We start from the raw sequence: 21976 nt of genomic DNA on the forward strand, positions 1-21976 counted from the left end.
GGTTCTGAAATGATTTGTTTCACACCGAACCGGGATCTTTCCCTAGTCCTAAACAGGTGGAGTTGTTCTGTAAACCCATCAAAACAAAGACCCATCAAAAAAATAAGACCTGAGGAGAAGGATCTGATGTTTTCATCATCCCTCCAAGCTCAAAATCTACGTATTTTAAAGTTGAATTGGGTCACATCGATGATGAAAAAGACCTGAAAGTATTGGTTTATCATCTGAAAATGTCAAGAATTTTCAAGACTTGATGAATTTTACTAAACAATATGTTGAAAAGTTGCAAATTCTTCAAACGACACAGTAAAAGAAAGTTGGGAAATCAATAAAACCTCTTTTTACCTAAAATAAAAATAGTTGGTCAGTAAGAAATTTCTTAAATTATAATTATTTTTTTTAAAATTAGTGTTAGCTCTACAAGACAAGCTCTGACGGAACTTTTTCTATAATGAGTTTGCCAGTTGAATGAAAATACCGAGCGAGTTTATCGAGGCTAAAACACAACGTATCACAGCAGAATGTCGACCCAAAATAAAGGAAAATTACAATTGTTTGTAGCAAATTTTACAGATTTTTCTGGAAGCTTTTTTTCTTGTTTTAAATAAAAAAAATAAACAAAAATAAAGCAAAATCTGAAGAAACAGAAGCATTTAGAATAATGACACTTTAATAATAGCTTTAATTAACACCTGAATGGTAGAAAAGTGTTTCTTATTGGTCTACCCTCAGAGATGTGACCAGAGAGCTGCTAACTACGCAGATATCACCATAACAACGACTTCCTCTCGTCTGAGAGAACGCGGCGTTACATCAGAACGAAGAAATGTCAATTAAAAAGAGTTAGTGAGTTAGTGTGGTTTGAAGTGGACGGCACACAGAAAATGCACTATTTGGATTTGGAGAAAAGATGGTTTGAGCAGCCAAAGTCCAATTAGTGTGGTATATGATGTGGGATCCAAACATTTGTTTGCAAGATGCCTTTTTTTCTGCAGCTCTCTGCCTCAGGAATGAGGGACCCTGGTCTGATCCCATGGCGGCTCTTCAACAGAGTAGGTGTGGCTACACCACACAAACCTCTGGGCCTTTTGACATTACACTGCGTAACCATGAGGTCAGAGGAAGGCTCTTTCTTTCTTGACACAAAGGAGTGATTTTTCACTCGCCCCGTGAGAACAGCAGCAAATAATGAACTCTCGGGCCCCTGGTATCACGTTCGGTTTCACACGCGTCAACTCCATTCTGGAGCGGAACAAAAGGGCAGAAGGAGAAACATTTGTGGGGAGGGAACAGTGTGCCCAGGACATGCCATGCAGGGTGAATTTGATGCATTTTAATGGCAATGATATAATTGGGAGGATATTGTTTCTTCAGATTTATATGAAAATCCTCCTCATAGCAGAACCTTTGCAGGCTCTACAACTTATGGCAGCATTGTGCTGTAAAATGAACATAATCAGAGTTGCACTAATGTCCAGCATTTGTCAAAAATGGTGCTTTGAGCAAATTTCTGGGTCCTAACTGTGACTTGATACTACACCAGATGGAGGAGCTTCTGCCAGGCACAGAATGAGAATTTCATTTAGTTAATTATCAAAGGGAGAAAGCTCATCACTGACGGTCACCAAAATATAGTAAGGCTGCAATCATCCTGCTTTTCATCTCTAATCATATAGTTCATTTCTACAAATGCAAATATTATAGCTCCCGCTTCATTATTATGCCATTAACCATGAAGTCAACTGAAAACCCTGACTTCTTCCTAATATGCTTCATGTGGTGGGAATCTGCATTTGAACATAATTTAAAGTAAACAACAACATTCAAAATTAAAAGTCTGAAAATAATGAGTTCGTAAAAAGTGCTAAAAAATGTAAACAAAGCAACTTGCAGACATAAACATTGAAAGCAAAGATGGCACAGTTATACCTAACCACAACATGCTAGCACTATTAGCAACATACTAGCATGTTGGCTTTAATGTTAGGCTAATGTAGTACATCCCAAAAACATTTAAAGGATGCCAATAATCCCACAACAGTAAGTGTTTATCAGCTGTTTCTTTGGTTTTGAATAAAAAATAGTCTTTAGGGCTGTCAGTAACAGTTCGAATAGAAAATTACAGCCTGTAAGTGCATCCAGTCGTAGGCTTACGCCACACAGCTAGAGGTAGTCTGCGTTGTGATCATTCTGAACTACTGCACGCTAAGCTAATATAACCACTCACTAAAATAAGCTAATGTTACGTTTGCTGCTTTGTTAAGAAAATAACGGGAACAGAAGACAAAAGCCATCCTAAGAGGACAAACACATCAACAAATAACTGCGAAGTAGTGTTTGAAAGTATTTAGGATTCAGCTGCTAGCTTGCTACCCGATAAGGCTGCAGATGCACCACATAAGAGAGTCAACATCACCTGACTGCCTGCCATTCAGCGCAGTCAGCTACAGCAGGCCTGTTTGGTTATGCTTTTATGCTTTTTACATATTCGAATACACTTGAAGAATGGCTTGTTTATTCTAAATTTTTTGTTGTGACAGCCCTGCTGCTCTTTTCTTTCTTGCACCGTCTTGTTACTTTCACTGTCCGGGTGTCTGAGTCAGAAAATAAAGTAAAGATTCCTCACCGCCTAAAATCGTGCAGTTACTAAAGCATCTGCATGTGAGGGCCAACACTAAGTAAAGCAAAACCAAATCTATTCAGTGTGGCCAAAATATATTGAGCTCAAGACCTCATTGGGACTAAAAACCTTTAGTAACCCTAAAGACTTTAGTAATAAAACACTACATGCAAAACAGCAACAGCACCCAGCCACCCTTCTCTGTGTCATCTGCTCTGCTAAACTATAAAGCATTTAGAAAAAGGCCAGACGGATTAGACTGCAGTGACTCTGACATGAAAAGCTGTACTTAATTCAAAAGCTCTCATGGCTGATTAATCACAAATTATGATCAAACAGCTGACTTACAGGCTAAACATATGACACCCTGCTCACAACTCTGCATCTGTGTGTGTTTGCCTCCGTGTGCAGACATGCGTGGCGTGTGTGTTAAAGTATGTGATTAGTGAGTGCGACCGCACCGTCTCCCCAAAGTCTGCAGACAGCAGATTAAACATGTGTCTGAACCCACGGAGCACGACACCAAATTAAAGTCACCGATTAACCGATTCCATCAGGCCGGCATCTGAAACTTTCCTGTGCAGGATCACCTCAGCAGATCTGGTTCAGACTCCGTAAGACTTGAAAGATTTGTGCTGTGCGAAGGCGGACAGAACTCACATTTATGAACACAATAACCTAATGTCCACCGAGTCCGTGCAGCACACATGGAGGAAGTGACTTCAGCTCAATTCTGGCTGAGAGATGGGGATCAGCTGAGCAGTCAGGGGTAAAGGTGAGTCTCTTAAGCGGGTGGAACAAAGCTCTGAGGTCTGAGAGGGTTTAATCACCCTTCTCGTATCTGATAGCAGAGCGGCAGCAGCTGGATCACAAACATCTGGACGCCGGGGGTGAGCAGAGCTGTGTGGAGAGGCAGCCTGCAGCCCGTTTCTAACTTTCTAAGCTTGAACACCTAAATTTAGCTCCAGTTTGGAAAAGTTTTTTAATTTGGGAAAAAGACATTTTCGAATGTTCCACCTCAGTTTGAGAAAATTCTGCTTCTGCACAAATAAATTCTGGCAACAAAACAGTTACTTTAAGGACTGTGATTAACATAGTTTGGCTCTACATTTTATAATAAAAATCAGAACCATAACCGCTTCTGCTTTGACGATTTTTTACCCTCAGTTTTGGTTTTGCTGCAGAAAACAATGATACAAAAACACTTTGGGCTTCATTAATTTCTTTAATTTTCCAAAAATATAGAATGAGAACATTATACATCTATTTTTAATTTTTTTTTAGCATCATTAGTGAAGATAAACTGAGATCGTACGGTGAAATAAATGAATCCTCAATTAAATTTCTGGAATTTAACAAATTTTGGAAAGCACGAAATGTCGGAAAAAATTCTGTTAAATTATGAGTGAAAAATTCTTTTGGACACTCCACAAAATTTTTGTCAAATTAATTTTAATTTTTTAATAAAACATTTGGAGTCTAACAAAAAATTGAATAAAAATTATTGGAAAAAAAAAACAACTTTATTGTGGCTCTATATTTAAGTTCGGGTCTATTGCAAAAACTTCGATTAGCAACATTTTTTATTCTGTAACAGGACTGATAGCGATAAGAAATGCCCATCGTTAAACGTGTTTACGTGGACAAAAGCATGGAGCATTTATTGCAGGGATCACAGCTCAGATGTGAATGTTTTTTTAGAAAGATTCAGACTTTCTATTGCAGAGAAATACTCGTTTTACTGCAATATAAATAAATCAATATCATTTCAGCTAATTCTAACAGGGATTTAAGATGATTTTATAGATCAAACTAGAAAAAGAAAGGAAAAATTTTTTTAAAAATGACGTTGCAGTAAAGAGAGAAAACACTAACTCAGCTTCCTGTCACTTCCCAACATTCATGCTGGCATGGCTGCTGCAGCTGGGTGTATGTTTCGCTGTCACAGTGGTGACCACACTGGTAGTTGTTGCCATTTCAGTTTACATTACCCAGAAAGCAGCAGGCTGCTGCAGTATGAATTCATCATGCTGCATTATGAGCTTTTCCTCCTTCAGGCAACAATAATTCTGGGTTATTTCTACCCTGGTGTTTCTGGCACAGTTTTGGTTATCTGTGCTCAACCGGCCAATGAATCGACAGCTGACACAGCTGCGCCACGCCTCATTGGCCGCCGAGCTACGAGTTAATTCTGATTGGTGTCTTCATGAAATGACACTCCTCTGTTTTTTCAAGGGAGGGGGGTACACTTGGCTCAAATTAGCATATTTGTTTTGGCTGTAGTTTGGAAGGACTGGAGCCTAATTTTTGGACCACTTTCCAGAACAATAAAGATGTGATATAGACAGATGAAACCCTAATGGAAAAAGGAAGGTCTCCAATGGGGCTGTTGCTGCCAAAGTTGCTCTTATTCAACAATTTCAACAATTCTGAAGCAAATTTAGTTCTGACACAGACAGTAAATCTCTTTGCTGTGGTTTGAAATAATCAGAAAAAAAGGATTTCAGGCCAGAAGTGTGTCAAAGAGCAGTGCTGCACCACAACACCACATCTCCCACTACACCGCCGGGTTGCTGGGCAAAATTTAGAACGGGCCTGCCTCCGCACAGGAGTGGCCTGGTGGATGGTAAATGTGTGTGACGTCTTAGCGGGCGTGTTTCTCTAACCCCCCTGTGTATCGCGTGTCTGGACCTCAGCAGCACTACTTCTGGAGAGACCACGTGACCCAAAGGAGCAGTCACAGGACTTCGACATCCACACAAGATGGTCCATTTTTCTATCTTCTCCTTCCATCGGTTCATCCCCTTTAATGCAGATTACGCTCAGAAAGGCTCAAAGAAAGGAAAACTGAGGGAAAGTGACAGAAGAAACCAGAAACATGGCAGCTTTACAGCAAGGCTCAACACTGCAAATGCTAGCTCCACTTAAAAAGATGTCAAAAGATTTATTTTTCCCTTAAATTTGGCTGAATAACCTCAGAACTAAATATATTATTTCCGTTCACATTTAAGATTGCACACATGCTAATTTTTTTAAATTAAATTATTCTAAGAGATTTTTTGAAAAACCAATAGCTTACCTTTTCTATCTTTTAAATGTTTTTTATTTAATGTAAAATATATACATATATATACACTCTAAAGGAGTTATACGATACCACAAAACTACATTTTCCTTTCAAATTAATATTATTAATTTGCCACGCATACAAACCTGGTCAAATATTTCAATACTTTTATTTCAACTCTATTTTTCTAAATGATAGAAGCTATATATGAAGTGTTGTCAAATACAGCAAAATTAAGCTGTAAATTTTACAATAATTCTGACTATTTTCTTTCTTTTTTTTCATTTACGATCCTAAAAATGTCTTTCAGATATTTAGTGTAAAGGCACCATAACGAGAAACGGTCTGATTAATGATAAAAATGTATATTTTAGGCAAATTTACTTTGCATCATTAATTCAGCTACATGCAATAAAGTGAAATAATGGTCACTTGCATTTATTTCCCTGTGACGGGGCTTTTAAGCTGCACCGTCAGGTGAAAAAAATAAAAAATACACTCCATTAGAACGATATTCATACGAGATATTAAAAGAAAGTGATTAGTGAACTTTTGGTGACCAGGCTTTTGCTACTTACAAAAGTCCACTAAAACTTAATAGTCACCTCCATCCAGAGACAGAAATATGAGCACCGAGCCATAAAAGTTCCTGATGGAAACCCAAGCAGCCGGCACACTCAGGGAAACAAATAAAACATCTTTATGAGTGGGATTTTATGATGTTAATAGGCACACTCCCGGTCCAGCAGCCCCTAAGTGCCCCGCTCGGACAGGTCTGTGCTCCGCGCTACCGTCTGCAGAGCCGCACACACACAAAACTCTGCACTACTTATTGTTTTCATTACGCTGGCTGGTGCAGAATTAAAAAGAAACACTTTCTCTGCCTGTGAAATTGCAATAAATTCCCATTAGCCGTGACCAGCTTCGCACATTAGGACACAAAATTTGAAACTAATTGATACACAATCAACACAGGATGCAGGAGTCATGTGGTTTCTGTAAGAGGTGATAGAGTGAGGAGAAAATTAAACACTCTTTATAGTTTTTTGTTTTTTTTAAGCAAATCTTTGTCTGATTACACTGAAGTAATCTCCAGATTTTCCACTTCAGTTCATTCCTTAAACCATATTTTGCTTTAACAGAGAAAATTGTTGTTTCACCAGCTTTCTTTTGCAGAAAATTCCCTAATAAATAGAGCTTTTACTGATAATTAGCTTCATTACACTGTATGACTTTCGCTTACTTGCGTATTTTCAGTCCTGTTTTTGGTTCCAATCATAAAATTAAAGTAAAGTTGTTGCAAATGTGAAATAAAGCTTTAATAATCAAACCGTGTTACTTTTATGCATTTAACCTTTATTTTAGCTTAGTAAGCTCAAATTATTTGGGGGAAAAAAGTAACAAAATTGTGTTTTTGCAGAGAATTTGTTCCTTTTTTTGTGTGTGTTGTTGAACCAAGACAGCACAAAGGCGGGAGCCGAGACCTTTGTTTTTTATTTCTTCCCCCTGAGTTCTTCAGTTTCTTTGAAGCCGGCCAGGCAGGTTATCTGTGACCTTGTCCCCTTTTGTTACACAGACAATGCAAGCTTGTTGGGCCATTAGTTTCTCTTTGTAGGTGCTCATTTAGGTGTGATGTCCACCCTATTCGAGCCGATTCCACAAAAGGCGACATAAAGCATGTGATACAAGAGCGAAGGAAGCCTTCAGAGGGCACAAACACATCAAAGTGATTCACATCACTCCTCTCCGCTCATCGCTAAAATCCTAATGATCTCATTTCTAAATGAGATTTACCTTAATGATTTAATACCAGAAATAGGAAGGCGACAGCAGCTGGAAAAGGCAGCATCAACAACCTCTGGTCTGATTCACGAGAACGTAGTACTCTGCTCAGGCTGAGGCTTTTCATTGGCAGAGCACAGCAGAGCTGCCATTGGCTGAGGCGGTGACGACTCAGCGCTGGGACCTGTTACGCCAGATGCCCTCCTCTCGTCCCCTGCAATGTTTGCAGCACAACGCACGCGATCCCTCGCTCCGCTTGGCTGCACCCTCTCATCGCATTACTTCTGCTATTCTAACTCCTCCATCAATTATGCACTAGAATAACTCAGGGCCCTGATGGAGGCAAGACATAAAAGGGGATCATCAGTGTGAGCAGCGTCTGCCCGCAGGTTCCCATCGTGCTGCTGCGGCGACCGCGGACATGACGCACCGATGTACCGGCTCATATGGGGCATCAGCAGTGGCACACGCCAACGGATCGGTGCGGAGAGCACGCACAGCATGGCTGACCGTGGGTGTGTTAGTAGGTCAATCAGAAAAGAAAAAAGGGGGATTCAACACAATCGTGAAGCTTTATTTTAGGCACATGTATCCCAGAAAATTCAACTTTAAGCAAAACGTCCTTCAGTTATTTAACTTGTCACATGGTAACTGGCCTTTGACTTTATTTTATTTTGGTAGAAGAATCAAATCTGACGCGTAAACTGTGCGGTTTTCACATCAAATTCAAGAGAAAAAACACAAGTCGATGCCTTTGATTTTATTAGGATTCGTCTTGACCAGATTTCATTGATTACACGATGCGTCTTGGACTAGTTTGAAGGTCAGAAAGAGGTTTGCTGTGGCCTGATTTCAGGAAATCTTACGGAGGAGCTGTGCCTTTGTCCCTTGCTGAGCTTTTGTTTCAGGCCTTTCTTTTCTTTTTCTTCTGGCAGTGCGTCTCCTTGATTGCACCCAAATTCAGCGCTAATCAGCCACGCCAGCAAAGTGTCGCCAAATACCAACACGGTTTACAAACACTTTTCTAAATTCTTTAAGTGGTTTTTAAAAGCAGCACAATCTTTATGTTTCCTTTGTCAGATAGAATCCTAAAACTCTGAAATTCCTTCCAACAAGCAGGAAAAAAAAGAGAGAAAAACGAGATTAAACTCATTTTAAGCCAAAGTCAACAAGAATCTAGAAACAAAAACTATTTGATATACGAGGAGGAAAGTAAAATTAATCAGAAATACAAGAATAACATGTAGAAATAACTTTTTAGGAAACTCTGACTTTAAGGAGTAAATTACACACAGAGAAGGCTTCACAGGAGGAGTTTTTTTCTTCTTTTTCTTCTTTGCAGCGGATCAGAAAAGATCTGAAACTGCTCATGTGACATCTCAGGATTCGTAACCCACTTTCACTCCGTGAAACAAGATGGAGTCGAATTTGGAAAATGGCTGCCTGCGCTCCCGCTCCTCCACACGCAGAGAAAAAAGGCCAAAGCGAGGAGAAGTCAGCCACGTCTTTGGAAAATGTTCTGAGATTTCAATTAATGACCCTGCGGCTCAAGCAGCACAATGACAACACACCAAAAACTATTTAATCACAGTCGTTCATCACCAAAAGTCACACGGGCCAGGAGAGGATTAGTGAAAAAGAAGAAAAAGGAAAAGAAAGTCCAGAAAAAAAACGTGTCGACCTCTCTATTAAAGTCATGGCGTCCTGACCTGGATTTCTCCTGGTTGCGTGTGAAGGTTTGTCCAGACTGTATCGTGAGATCACAAACAGCTTTTTTAATATTTTATAGGTCCCAGAGCACTAAGCGTGCAGAAATCCAACAGGAGGAAACACTTTCAGTTTCAACAGGCCAGAGAGCCACATGTAAGGTCCCACAAAGTCACACCAAGTTCATGAAACAACTGCTCATCACATGCGGATAAAGAACATTTGCTCTTTTAGCACTTCTCATCACCGCAGGACTTTAGAAACGCCTAAACAAGCTAAAACTTCCTCTGTGTTGTGGCTCCGAGGCACCATCAGATAAGCCCTCATACCCCAGCGATTGCATGAGACACTCGAAACCGAGAAACAAAAGCAATCAAACAGCAGCAGCGTCTCCCACAGATGGACATTTTGCTTCATCGGAGGTGTTTTGTTTGTCTTCGTGGCTCCAGAAAAGAAAACAGCTGTCGTACGATCACACATGAGTCACAGGACGAACTGGAAAAGTAATGCGCTCGCACATCAGCTTTCTCCGATTTCTTCCAAGATACACAGAAAGCCGAAAATCAGCAGCCGTTTAAACTGAGGAAATATCGTCCCGGCGAGGAGGTCCACATACTTTTTGTCTCAGGCCGCCCCCCAAAGCCGCGTTGACCCAGATATACTTCCAGAAACATTTACTCAGAAGTTTGGGCCCTGCTGTCAAAATGATCACGCGTGCTTTTTATCAACAACACGTTTGAGGCCGATCTACATTTCAGCTGGAGCTGTGCTCGGTGTGAACCTGCTGAGGTGCCAGTTCTCTCATTAAAAGCAGAAGGGACAGCAGGGACTTCCCTGTCAGGGACGCTCGCTCTGCGTAATAAGACCACAGACATGAGTAAAGAGTCAGTGCAGGAAACCTTTTAAATTTGAGCATTTTTCAGTCTGTGATCACTTAGAGACAGAACATCTGACTCTGCTTTCCTCCTTTCAGTCCAGATGAATCAACTCATCCTTTACCTTGGAAAACGGAGTGAACCTTCAGGAAACTGGGCCAGTTGTTTCAATGCAATAAGTAGGTCTGGTCAAACAATATCAACTCCTGATTTTTTGTTTTTGGTAGGAGGGATTGCAGAGGGATTCCAGGATTGATGAGCCCCCACCCTGCCATCTTTGATGCTTAGCGCTGCCCTGCAAACAGCATCAGCTGCGCCAGGTCTGTTAGCAGCTTAGTGGCTCTTTAGGACCTTTTTGGAAGCACTTTCCAGAAGCTTTACTGCAGTCATTAGGGGCTAAGGCTGATTAATGTGAATGGTCAGGCAGGCCCTGGCTTTCTGAGTGTCGAACAGAGAGGGGTGAAGGGTCCCACAGGAAGTGTTTTGTGTCTCCACACAAAAGGAAGGCTGACCTCTTAAGCCCCTTAGAGCCTCTTTGCTAATACCCTCACCGGTGCCTACAAAGACACAGGGGATGCCATTTCACCACTCGCATTTAACAGGGTACACAAAAAAAACAAAAAAAAAACCCCACCAAGATTAAAACGGCAGAAAAGTGAACCTCTGAGCAGCGGAGTGAGACCGAGTGAGATTAGGCCTGAGGAGTCCCCCACTAACACACTGACTGCTGTGCATCTCAAACTCAAACAGAATCACATCTGGACACAATGAGTCTCATCAAGTCATTGTTTTCTGGTCCACTTTCCCGCTTCCTGTTGCATCTCTTATTAAAATATTGGTCCTACCTACATCCTTTCTGCATCAAAGTAGGAATATTTCTTTCAGTTATTTCAAACGTAATTTGCAAAAATTCATTAGGAAAGCTCCAGTTAATTTTAAAGAGCGGCCAAACGTTTCTTCACATCTACCTCCTGATTCTTAATTAGTAGATGTGTCCAAACATTTGATCAGCAGTTTCACGACAGCCACGAAACACAGAGATGAAGCCAAGAAATTCGCTCTGAGCAAGCACAGCACATTTAAAAAAAAAACAAGCCTTTTTCTAGATTTTTTTCCGTGTGTTCGAAGCAAAAGACCTCAGCTTTTTCCTGATTCCTCTATATAGAGTCATGTCTCAAAGAGGCTATATAGCCCCTTTCAGAAATGTTTCCAATAGTCTGGTGACAACAGACTGCGTTCAAGGCCTCGTGTTCCTTTCTCCGGTGTTTTTCTGACTGAGTTGACCTACCAACACACCACAAGTCTGACCTGCAGCTGTTACATTAACAGGTTCTTCGGAGGAATCAACAGATTGGGTTATTTAATAGATAAAGTCCACCTTCGATAATTAGCTGCAACAACTAACTCTGTTTTCAAAGAGCTTGAGCTGCAGCTTCTTCACTCTATCTGAGCATATATCAATATTTCAGCTGCGCGCCTCCGCCGCCGCTTTGTTGAACTCGAAGCTGCGTGTTTGTTAGCTTGATTTAAATCTTTGTGACAAGACATCATCTCGTTATGAGAAAACTGAAACACAAGAACTGTGATGTGACTTCTCTTTAGCAGCGATGGTACGGAGACGATGTCCTTCGGGTGAAAGTTTAATAGCTTTAAAATGTAGAAAAGGGATATTTTTATCCGATATAAATCGTGGGAAAACTGGGACCCTATAAATCATTACACCACACTTGATTTATTGTCACATATTGCGCCGAACGTGGTCACTTTCACAGGTGTGAGGTGTGTTAAAACTAAATTAACACTGAATGCCATCACTTCTATAGAATGATGAAGCCATTAATGTTACATCTCTCATGTCTGAAAGGGCTTAACAGCTTCTAAAAAGGTGGAGTTATTTTTCTGTAATTTATATAGACGCACCGCCACCAATCTACACCATGTGTAACATTCTTTTAGTCCCAGATGAACATATATTATTTTAATAAATTCTCGTGACATAAGTCGAATGAAGCAGGTAAAAATATGATCAAGATAAAGTTTGTTTTTAAATACTTTACCTGGAAGGTCACCATATTTTGGTTAAAAAGGACCAGCTTAACTATGCTGAGTCCTGAATCCCTGCACTGTTTGCCAGAGGTTTGATTTCTGTGTCATTATCCAGTTAAGCTTTTTGTCTCTTTCCTCCAATGCAGATAGAGCAAAAAGCAGAACTGTGTAGATCACCGTCTCCTGGCTTAAGCTCAGAAAAACATGCCTCTCATTCACAAGATTAGCAATTCGATCCCCTCTGTCGGCTTCTCCAGAAAGCAAATTTGATGTTTTTCATGTTAAGTCTGATGTATCACATGTTTGGCTGCTTATTTTAAATGAATCCGGCTTTTTTGTTTGCTACATCGTATTCGAAGTCCTGCAGTAGCAGAACGGGACTTTTATTAATTCACGCTACTGAAAACTAAGTCAAAAGTCATATTTTTTTACTTCCAAACATATTTTCCGTAGGATTTTCCTCTGATTCCATAAAAATTTCAGAAAAAACTGACAATTTATATTTGAGTAATGATGCTGCCTCACAGTTAGTTTTTTTTTGGTTACGCCTCCTTAATAATATTCGGTTTCACACGAATAAAATAATAATGTAAAATCGGTTTGGCTGGATTGGATCATAACTGCAGTACAATGAAGTGAACTGCATGCTTTATCTTAAAAGTGACTTTTTATTTTGGGGCTCAAACACTGTCAAACATCTAGAAAAGATGTATATTTCGAAAAGTCTAAAAAAGCCTAGTGATAGATAGAAAAAAAATGCACCAATTTGCTCGGAACTGTGACCACGGTACATCTGCTGTGCCACAGCATGAGACAAATGTTGCTGTAAACCAATGAAGCCTACTTATTAGCAGTGTCTCATCACTGGTTTCTGTCAATCACGCCCCGGCAGCCTGAGGCCCCGGCCTTATTATTCAGAGCATGGAGGGAGGGCCGGGGCAGCTTCTCTCTGCAGGCAGGGTGGAAGAGAGCATGAGGAGTGACGGGGGTCACTGCATGATCACTGCCTCCCCCCACGCTTGCAAAAGGCTGAGCATGAAATCTGTAGCTTAACTGACCAGAAACTTTAGTCTTCCTAAGTACATTATGGAAGGTAAAACTGATTAGGGTACACACAGTTGGCGGGGGGTGGGGGGCTGAAAGAAGAGAATATGGCAGATTCTCTATCTGTGATCTGGCTTTTCATTTCATTTGCTGGGAGCCTAAAGTGCTGTGAGGCTTAATGCTCCTGCACTTTCTAATAAAATGGAAGGTAAACCTCAGATAAGAAGCCTCTCATGCTCTGTTTATTGATAGTTTCTGAAGCCCCTGGTGCAGGAAATCACATTCACTCAGCTCTCTTTGATGCTTCTGGAGATTGACACTTCCTCAGGGTGGAAACAGTCGTTCTGACCCCACCCCAGGACTCCATGGCCTGGGCACTGTTCCCCCTGCTGTAGCCTCTGGCCTCCTATGTGGAGGCTTCTCTTACTCTCATATCCATGCTCTCCCTCCTGTTCCAATCCCCCTGCCCCACCTCAGATAACATATGCACACTCTCCTCTACCACCTCTCCCGTCTCCTCCTTCTCTCAGTCTGTCTCTGCATAGCTGAAAGGCGGCTATGGGCCGCTGAGTACGAGCCGAACAATAGTGGCCTTTCAGGCAGTCTGTGCTGGCGTTGGGAGAGGGCTGCAGTCCTGAGACCCAGTCAATATTTGGACGTGGTTGCCTTTTTGTGTCCGTTTTTAATCCAAGCGGAACCGAGCGGCAGGGAGCCGGGAAAAGGCTGAGAGGGGAAAGCGAGGGTAAACACTGGGAACAATGCAAATGGGGCAACTCACAATGCCACTGGGAAACTATCACAACATCAGCTCACTACCAAGTGAAAAATGGAGCATTGTGTATTTAAGTGGAGATTAAAAAGAGAGCGGTGTAAGAAAAGCAAATAGCGGAGGTCATTCTCCTATGAGAAGAAATCTCTGCAAGGAGGTTTCTGAGGTTTTTACCTGCAGCAAAAACCACAGAGTGTCCAGAAATGGAGGAAGGGGGGGGGGCTCTGGATCATCAGCAAGGTCTTTTAAGTTAACACTGAGGCCAAACATGAAAACAGGAGAGTGAAAAGGTTCTTTAATTGTCTCATGGAGAAATATGTTGCATCTGCTATGGAAAGCTTTGGATGGGCATTATCAGGGATTAAAGAAAACCCCTGGGGTGACAGTGCTTTCCCTCAATGCTGGAATCCCTCTCTCCCAGCTGTCAGGTTGTTAGTCCCACCCATTGAGGTTCTTTGATGACGGGGGGTATCAGTTTCCATGGCTTCGGAGACACAAACAGCTTGCAAGATTAGGGAAGGAACTCGGCCCTGATTCTCCGCTGATCCCACCTATCAGCAACAAATAAACACCTAGGGCAAAGGCGACGCCTGCGAGTGGACCATATGGACCCGGGTGGGCTTTAATGAAGCAGCTAAATAGCTGGTGAGCAGGGAATTCACTAATAGCTGCTTGTCAGAGCAGCAGTAAATACCCAACTCTTACATTTTATTCCATCATTTGGTTACAAACACAGCCGGTGTAGCTGACAAGGAACATATGTGGCTCATTTTTTCTTCCACAAGCCTCTCCAGTGTGAAACGCTACAGTCTGTGTTTTTCTGGATTGGATTTCTTGAGATGTTTTGATCTTGGTGCCATTTTCTTGCAATTCCTACCGAATACAGACTGTAGAATTTGTACTATAATTGTTAATAATACGTTGCGATGTAAATCATACCACATGAACTTGTTATTCTTTTACTCTCAGTATTCTTTTAATAATCTCATCAAACAAACCATATTTTATGGAGGCTTAGCCATGGCTTTTTTTAATTATGTCACACAATCTAATATCTAATAGATCAAAGCTATAGAAAAAAAGAATGTTTTTTCTATAGCTTTGCTTCAATAAAGTTCATAAGTTGGAACTTATATTAAGGAATAGCTCAAATCTCCCTCTGTTAAAAATCAATCTTAACCTTGTTAACATGTCCAAAAGGTCTTTTTTTATGTGTTACAAGACATATTTTGAGCAAAATCTATGGCTGAGGAGTTTTTTTTCCTTTTACTCTGCAGAGCGCCACTCAAAGTCTCAGAAAGGCAGCTTGTGTGTGCTACATACACTATCTGGAGGAACCGGCAGCAACTAGTCCTGACTACTTGGGGTGGGGCTGTAAAGCTAATTTGCATGTACTGTGAGGACCCTGCCAAGACTTCGCTTTGCTAGGTCCCGGCTAACCTATGTAGCTATGTAGCTAAGTGCTGCGACCTCTGGCTTGACCTCGCCTCCACTGCGGGCCGCTGATCCTAAGAACTCGACTTCCCTATAAGCGCTAAGCTAGCTAGCACCCGTGAGTTTGTCTGCCTCCTGAAGCTAACAGAACCTGATTTATTAAAAATGTAGAAATTGAACATATTATCATAATGATACCTGATAAGCCTCATATTAATCCTTCAGATTTCTTGAGAATCACTCACTTGTTTTGAAGATGTATGGCTATATGTATATATATATATTAATATTCACTGGGCTTATTGGACATACGGTTATAGCTCAATGGATAGAAACTTATATAAGGAAGGGTGGTGTTAGCTGATGTGGGTGAGGATAGTTTAGCATATTCATAGATCTCCATTCACTGAATGAGGAAGAGGAGGTATATCCTGAGCAATTTCAAAGGCAAAAACTTTAAAATGCACAATTTGGCTGGTTCACAGATGAGTTCTGAAAGACTTGTATTTGCCACAGTGGGACTTTAATGACACCAGCAGTTAGTTTTTAGCTGGGTTTCCATGTACATGAGAAACTAATCTTTAGCAGTCTTTTAAAAAAGCTAAAAAAAAACAAAAAAAAAAACAAGAACCAGACACATTTCCACGGATTAAACAAACTGGACTTTGTAATTTCACCACAAGGTGGTGGATTAGCCTACGTTGCTGGCGGTTGTCCTAACAGGAAACGAAACGAAACCCAACAGAGCCAAAGTGTTATAAAAACAACATAAACCTCTTAAAAGCGAAACAGAGAAATTCAAAGCGTGTAGTTAATTTTGTGTATGCATATTATACTTTGTGTATGACGACTAGAGCGACTCCTGCGGTGTCACGGAGCCATTTTCTCCTTAGTGACACCTAGTGTTTAGGAAGAAAACTGCAGCGAGTTGAGTGTGTTTGAAGCACCGGTAAATTTTGTGTATATATGAACTGTAAAATGTTAGTGAAAAAAAAAGTATGTGAGCCAAATGTTCTGGTGTCTCTCGTGTAAAGATGGGACATTATAATGTCTTAATAGTCTATACTTTTTTGCAAAATTTCTCTGTTAAATGGTGCCCAATACACGAATAAATCATTATAAATATTAGTAAACTAATCTAAAAAAAAACATTTATGAGGCACGATTCATGAAAACGTTGAACAAACTCCTCTCAACATCAAAACCTGAGCTTCAGTGATAATATGTTGATATAATGAGTGAATATTAGAGACACAATGCATTACTCGTTTAAAACCATATCAGAAGTGTGCCTTCTCCGAGTCACACGCAAAACATTTCTTACACAACTTTGCAGTATTTTTTTAAAATCACGTAATTTTTTAACTTTATGTCCAAATTTGGACGTTCCCAGACTTTCCAACACAGCTCCAGAGCGGAGCAGCTCCATGCACAATGCACAACCCCAGACTAATGGAGCAATTTTAAGTAGACAGAAAAATGCTTTTTTTTTCCTGCAGCCACTACAGCAAGCAAATTACAGCAAATATCAAAATAGCACAATTATCTGAGGTCATTTCTGTTCTTTTCAGCAGATTTAGCATCAAAGAACAAATAGAGCAGTCATTATATGTAGTATCTCGAAGCAGTTTCTGTCGAACAAGCCTCCCTCGTATTGGTATTTGCTTTAATTTCATTAAGTTGCTCATAGAAGCGCAGCCACTCGCTGTCACTGTGGGAGCTTTTCAAACTCCAGCCGAGGTCAGACCGTCCTCAGGGCTGTAGATCCCACATCCTCTACACTAAAGCCTGCTCATCTGAGCCTAACAAGCATCAGACATCAGCACAGGAAGACGTTCTCCTCAGATCAAAGCGTTGCAAACAAGGAGACATGTTGATCTAAATCTCAGAGAAGCTCCTTTAAGCTCCTTGGAAACAATGGAAAAAACATGAAAATTTCAACACATTTCCATTTTTCACGACTCACTTCCCATTTCAATTCCAGAGCTCCTGTAGGGGATTTCATGAATGGCTGAGTGTGGACTGCAGCTCCGGATGCCATTTTTCCCTCACTTTGGTCAAACGTGCAGCGAAGGAGGCAGGAGACGGGATAAGTAAGCTCATCTGGAAGTTGGGGCTGTGCCGCAGCAGGTTCTTATAGCTCCAGCACTGAGTATGGTTACATTAAACAGCGGGGATCTGGGGCTTGTATGGAGTACTGTTAGGTTCTCCTGCGGGTCACTGGGGAGGGGGGGGCTCCGGGCTTTATGCGCGGCCCTCGTTTACATTATACAGCCTAGGTCAGGTTTAAATTAAAGTCATGAATGAGAAAAGGAGACAGTCATTTAGAGTTACTCATTTATTTAGCCTGCATTCTGCAAAGACAAAGCCCAGGCGGGGTGCCGTGCCAGGGCCGTCACCGGGCCCCATGGCCGGCGATACTGCCCCGGTTTTGACCCTGACAACGGTCCCCTCTGTGCTCCTTAACCCACGACTTGCCTGGATACTATCGAGTGTGTGACCTCAGCATGTGTGAATCTCTCACAAGACCAAGCACCACGCTGAGCCTTGGCCGCTGCTGAAATACCCCTGTGTACCCCCTCATTGTCTGCCCCAGCGTGGGCCGGGAGGGGGTGGAGGGGACACTTGGACGGGGGAAGCATGGCAACCAAGAAACCAGACTTGGAAGCTGGGAACCTGCTTGAAAGCCAAAAAGCGGAGGACAGAAAGCCGCTATCAGACTCAGGAAGTCTATCAGGTGCCTTTGATGTCACACATTTGCATTTCTATCATTAACATCCGTCTGTTGAGCTGCTCCTCACCAAACACTCAGGGTCACCACCATAAACACACACAGCCGCTTCGGTGTACATTTCCACTGTGAAGCCCAACAAACCAGTTTTATGTCCCTGAGCGTGTCCTGATTATTTTTTTCTCTTTTGACTCATGCTGAAACTGAAGCCAGAGCAGCACTCTTGTCCAAAGCAGAGCCGCACACAGTCATTATATCACTATGTGCACAAGTGTCACAGTCAGGCACTGACTCACTTAAAGAAGGGAGGTGGCCCTGCACACACACATTAGGATATATTTCGCAATAGTATCAAAACATGAAGTCACCGTTTTCGGTGAGCAAACAACCAGATCAACAGATACCAACACTCCGAGACAACCGCACACCGGTGTGACATCCAGTACTGCACAAAGGCTTCCAGCCACCCTCATTTCTTTATGCACTGCATGCAAAACATGAAAATAGGTGCAGTGAATTACTGAGACATGTTCAAATATAAATACAAATAAACTAAATGAGGCAAAGTTTGCATAGTTTTAAAGAGCTTTAAAGTGAATATCTGGTCTGAGCTCCTTTATCCTCCAACACAGCCTCATTTCTTTAAGGAGTCTTCAGGAATAGTTCTCCAGGCTTCTTGAAGGACATCCCAAAGCTCTTCTTTGGATGTGGGCTGCCTTTTGTTCCGTTCTCTGTCAGATGATCCCACACTGCTTCAATAATGTTGAGGTCCGGGCTCTGGGGAGGATTCATCCCTCCATAAGACCTGTTGCCACTGATTTTCAGTCCACTTCTTGTGTCGTTTGGCACAGCTCAGCCTTTTCTCCCTGTTTCCCTTCCTTAAGAATTTATGATGAGGCTTCGGCGAACATTAGATGGATCAACTGAAGGTTCAGATGCAGCTCTCAGATTCTGTATAAGGTCTCTGCTGAATTATTTCCACACAGCACGCTCTGCTGAAATATGCCAAAGAATCATTTTTCATTCACTTTGGGAAACATCTTGTGGTGCAAAAATACTTTTCCGTGATCTTTGGTATTTTCTGTAAATACAACTAAATAAACGAGGACAAAATATGTGTGTTTGCACAGGCTGCTGTAACAAAGTGCCTAAAGATAAGATCTAAAGGTTGTCTGGTTCACCGTCTGATTTAGATGACATTTCTATGCTTGAAGGATTCATAAATCACGTTTAAGTGATTTACAAGGGCAAGTAAATTAGTCTAAAAAATAAAAATAAATCAGTAAATATGCAAAGAAAAACTTTAAAAGATCCTCTGAACGCCTGAAGAACTATTACTCAAATGAACTTTTGGGATCACTTTTAAGTCTGGCTGCTTGGAAGCAAATTACCAAGAAATGAGGAGCGGCTGAAGACGTTTGTTCAGCAAAACCTACAAACTCTCACAGGACGAGTCTTCACTTGTCACCAAAAACTCTTGCCATTTGAAATCAACGACAACAGGCCGGTAGCGACTCAGCTGCAGCTCAACTTGAACCTTCCTTGGAGCACTTCTAACTGAGTGCGCATTTCAACCCGAGCACGCTGAGCGTGTGCGGGTGAAAACGCCTTGTTGTTGCTCTGTCACGGGAGATTTACGGCGCTGAATGGGCTCAGCTGAGTACAAAGTTGATAACGATAGAGAGGGAAATGTAACTGTAACCATCACCGTGAGGCTGAAAAGTCAGAGTCGGCGTGTCGGAGGCGCGGCTGACGGAGGACATTCTCCGCGGATACTGTAAAATGGTGACAACCCGCGTAATAAATAGGTGTAGTAGCATGTTTTCCTCTTACCAGTTAAGTGATAATGCTACAAATATAGGTCACAGTGTGCCGACTGTACCCAGTCAAACAGGTACCCTGTTGAGAGCGCGCCGGAGCGCAGCCTCCGCGGCTCCGCGGCCCCTGCGGAAGAGCCGCCGAGCGGGTGACACTTACTTTGGGTTGGTCCGGTTCCAGAAGACAGCGTAGCGGTCGGACACCACCTTGGAGGCCGGGTCCTGGCCGTACACGCACATCCCAATTATGAGGATGAGGAAGAGGATCGTGTCCACCTGCGGCATTTCTGCTCATGAGCTGAAGTCCCTTCTGCTGATGAATGTGAAAAGCACTTTCAGCTTCTTCCTCCGCCTTCAACGCAAATTTAAGCTCGAAAACGGCAAATCCGGCCTGTGTTTTAACAGTCAGTGCATGTCCTGTAAAGTAAAGTCTTCACTTGTTTAACTGCGCAGATGTCAGTCAGGTAAAGACGCCTGACGGTGTTTCTGCTGAACACGAACAACCTTCCTCCGGCTCAACTCCGCGCAGCGCTGCCAACACTTCTCCAAGTCGCGCAGAATCTTCCAGTGAGGAGGCAGCGCTCAGGAAGAACGTGTCTAGAAAATGAGTGAGTGAAAGGAGCAGGAAAGCAGTGGCTGCGCGCTCGCTCTCTTCGGCTGGGGGTCTCTCCAACTGTTTAATGGAGATCGAAAAGAAGACACGAACCGGCTTCTTCTGGTCCGGCGGCTTGAACCCGCTCTTGTCCTGCACGTCGGCACCGACCTCAGCGGAACTAAACTCCAAGCAGCTGCGGCTGGACGCGCACTATCTCCGGCTGTGTTGACGGGCGCACGACAAGCGGTGTTTGGGTCTGAGGGAAGTCCGCAGCGCTGTGGCTCCTGCTGCCATGCTCTCTCAGACCAACCCCCCCACCAACACTTTCCTCCAGCCCCTTACACGCTCCCACCCCCTCTCCCTCGCTCTCTGTCTCTCTCTCCTTTCCTCCCTCCTACTGTGCCAGCCGGGGAACGCTGGAAAAAAATGCGCATTAGGCGTTTATTCTTTGGCGCTGTTGCGTCTTCTCGGGCTTATTTACAGTATAAGAGGTGAGAGCTGCGGTTCACCAGGAATCCTCTCATAGCAGACCAGCAGGGTGGAATTCGGGGGTGGGGGGGCAATAAAATCCTCAGAGAATCACCGACGGCACCCGTGATCCACATGTGGGAATGCGCTCAGAGCCGCTGCAGCGCTGTTTGTTGTTGCAGTCACTTCTTGCAGTGTACACTTTCACGGTCGCGCTCCGTCTCATTGGCTTGGATTTTGGGTGACGGGCGTTTCGCTTACAAAACCAACATCCCTCCTCCTGCCTGGGATCTGCGCTTCCCAGGTCCGTAAACACATCCCAGATCATTTCCACAAACACGCAGCACCGCAAGTCACCGGTTCCACTTCTTTTTATTGATTAGCCACCATCCATCTGTCACTTTTGCGTTAAAAGTTCCCTCTCATTGGGAATAATCCATTTTTGGACAGTTTTCAGCGCTAATTTCACTCCAGCGACGCTCTTAATTTCGCTAATAAATAAAGTTCCACTCCTGGTTCCTCAGCCGTGCCTCATTGAAACCGTGACAAAAAGCAGTTTTCACTTGTTTGTTTAAAAATGAATCTGTTCTGCGCCAGATAAGCCATTATCAGCCATTGATTTATCCCGGATATATGCTGTTTTACTGTTTTCTTTGTTTTATTGTAGTTTTTGCAAACGCGCTCATTACAAACTCCTCTGCAGCGGTCTCAGCTCACGACTCAGTGCGCCACACAGTGGTGGTCTTCGGCAAACCTTCCTAAACTGTTGGAGCTTTTACATGCCACTGAAAGAGGAGATAATGTTAACGATCTATCTGCTGGATGAAAAAAGGAGTTTAGAGTCTGGAACGTGTTCGGTGGGTGAGAGACAGAAAGGGCTGAGACTGGTAGTTAAACTAATCCTCTTTGTAACAACAGTACCACGGAGGGAGATCATCTGAGGGCCGCTGCAGGGCTCAACAGGCGGATTGTAAACTTCACAGAGACACTAAACAGTAATTGCTGCTCCTCAGACAGAGGC

At 42.5% G+C, this 21976-nt stretch overlaps 2 protein-coding genes across 2 annotated transcripts in view; one reads left to right on the forward strand and one right to left on the reverse strand.

The window, feature by feature from the left end:
- The window catches only part of ghrb (growth hormone receptor b), a 171740-nt gene extending 165725 nt beyond the window's left edge, over positions 1 to 6015 (forward strand). The window contains exon 9 of the transcript XR_011909060.1: positions 6006 to 6015. The gene's annotated coding sequence lies outside the window, so the exon portion shown is untranslated. The remainder of the gene's footprint in view (positions 1 to 6005) is intronic.
- LOC140276965 (ephrin-A5b-like) overlaps positions 1 to 20805 on the reverse strand; it is a 72978-nt gene extending 52173 nt beyond the window's left edge. Inside the window, exon 1 of the mRNA XM_072371830.1 lies at positions 20053 to 20805. Within this exon, the coding sequence (XP_072227931.1) occupies positions 20053 to 20177 (125 nt within the window). The 5' untranslated portion in view covers positions 20178 to 20805. The remainder of the gene's footprint in view (positions 1 to 20052) is intronic.
- Positions 20806 to 21976: the final 1171 nt, after the last annotated feature.

This window comes from Leuresthes tenuis, unplaced genomic scaffold (genome assembly GCF_036924035.1).
Source record: "Leuresthes tenuis unplaced genomic scaffold, fLeuTen1.0.hap1 SCAF_19, whole genome shotgun sequence".
NCBI classification, from domain to species: Eukaryota; Metazoa; Chordata; class Actinopteri; order Atheriniformes; family Atherinopsidae; genus Leuresthes; species Leuresthes tenuis.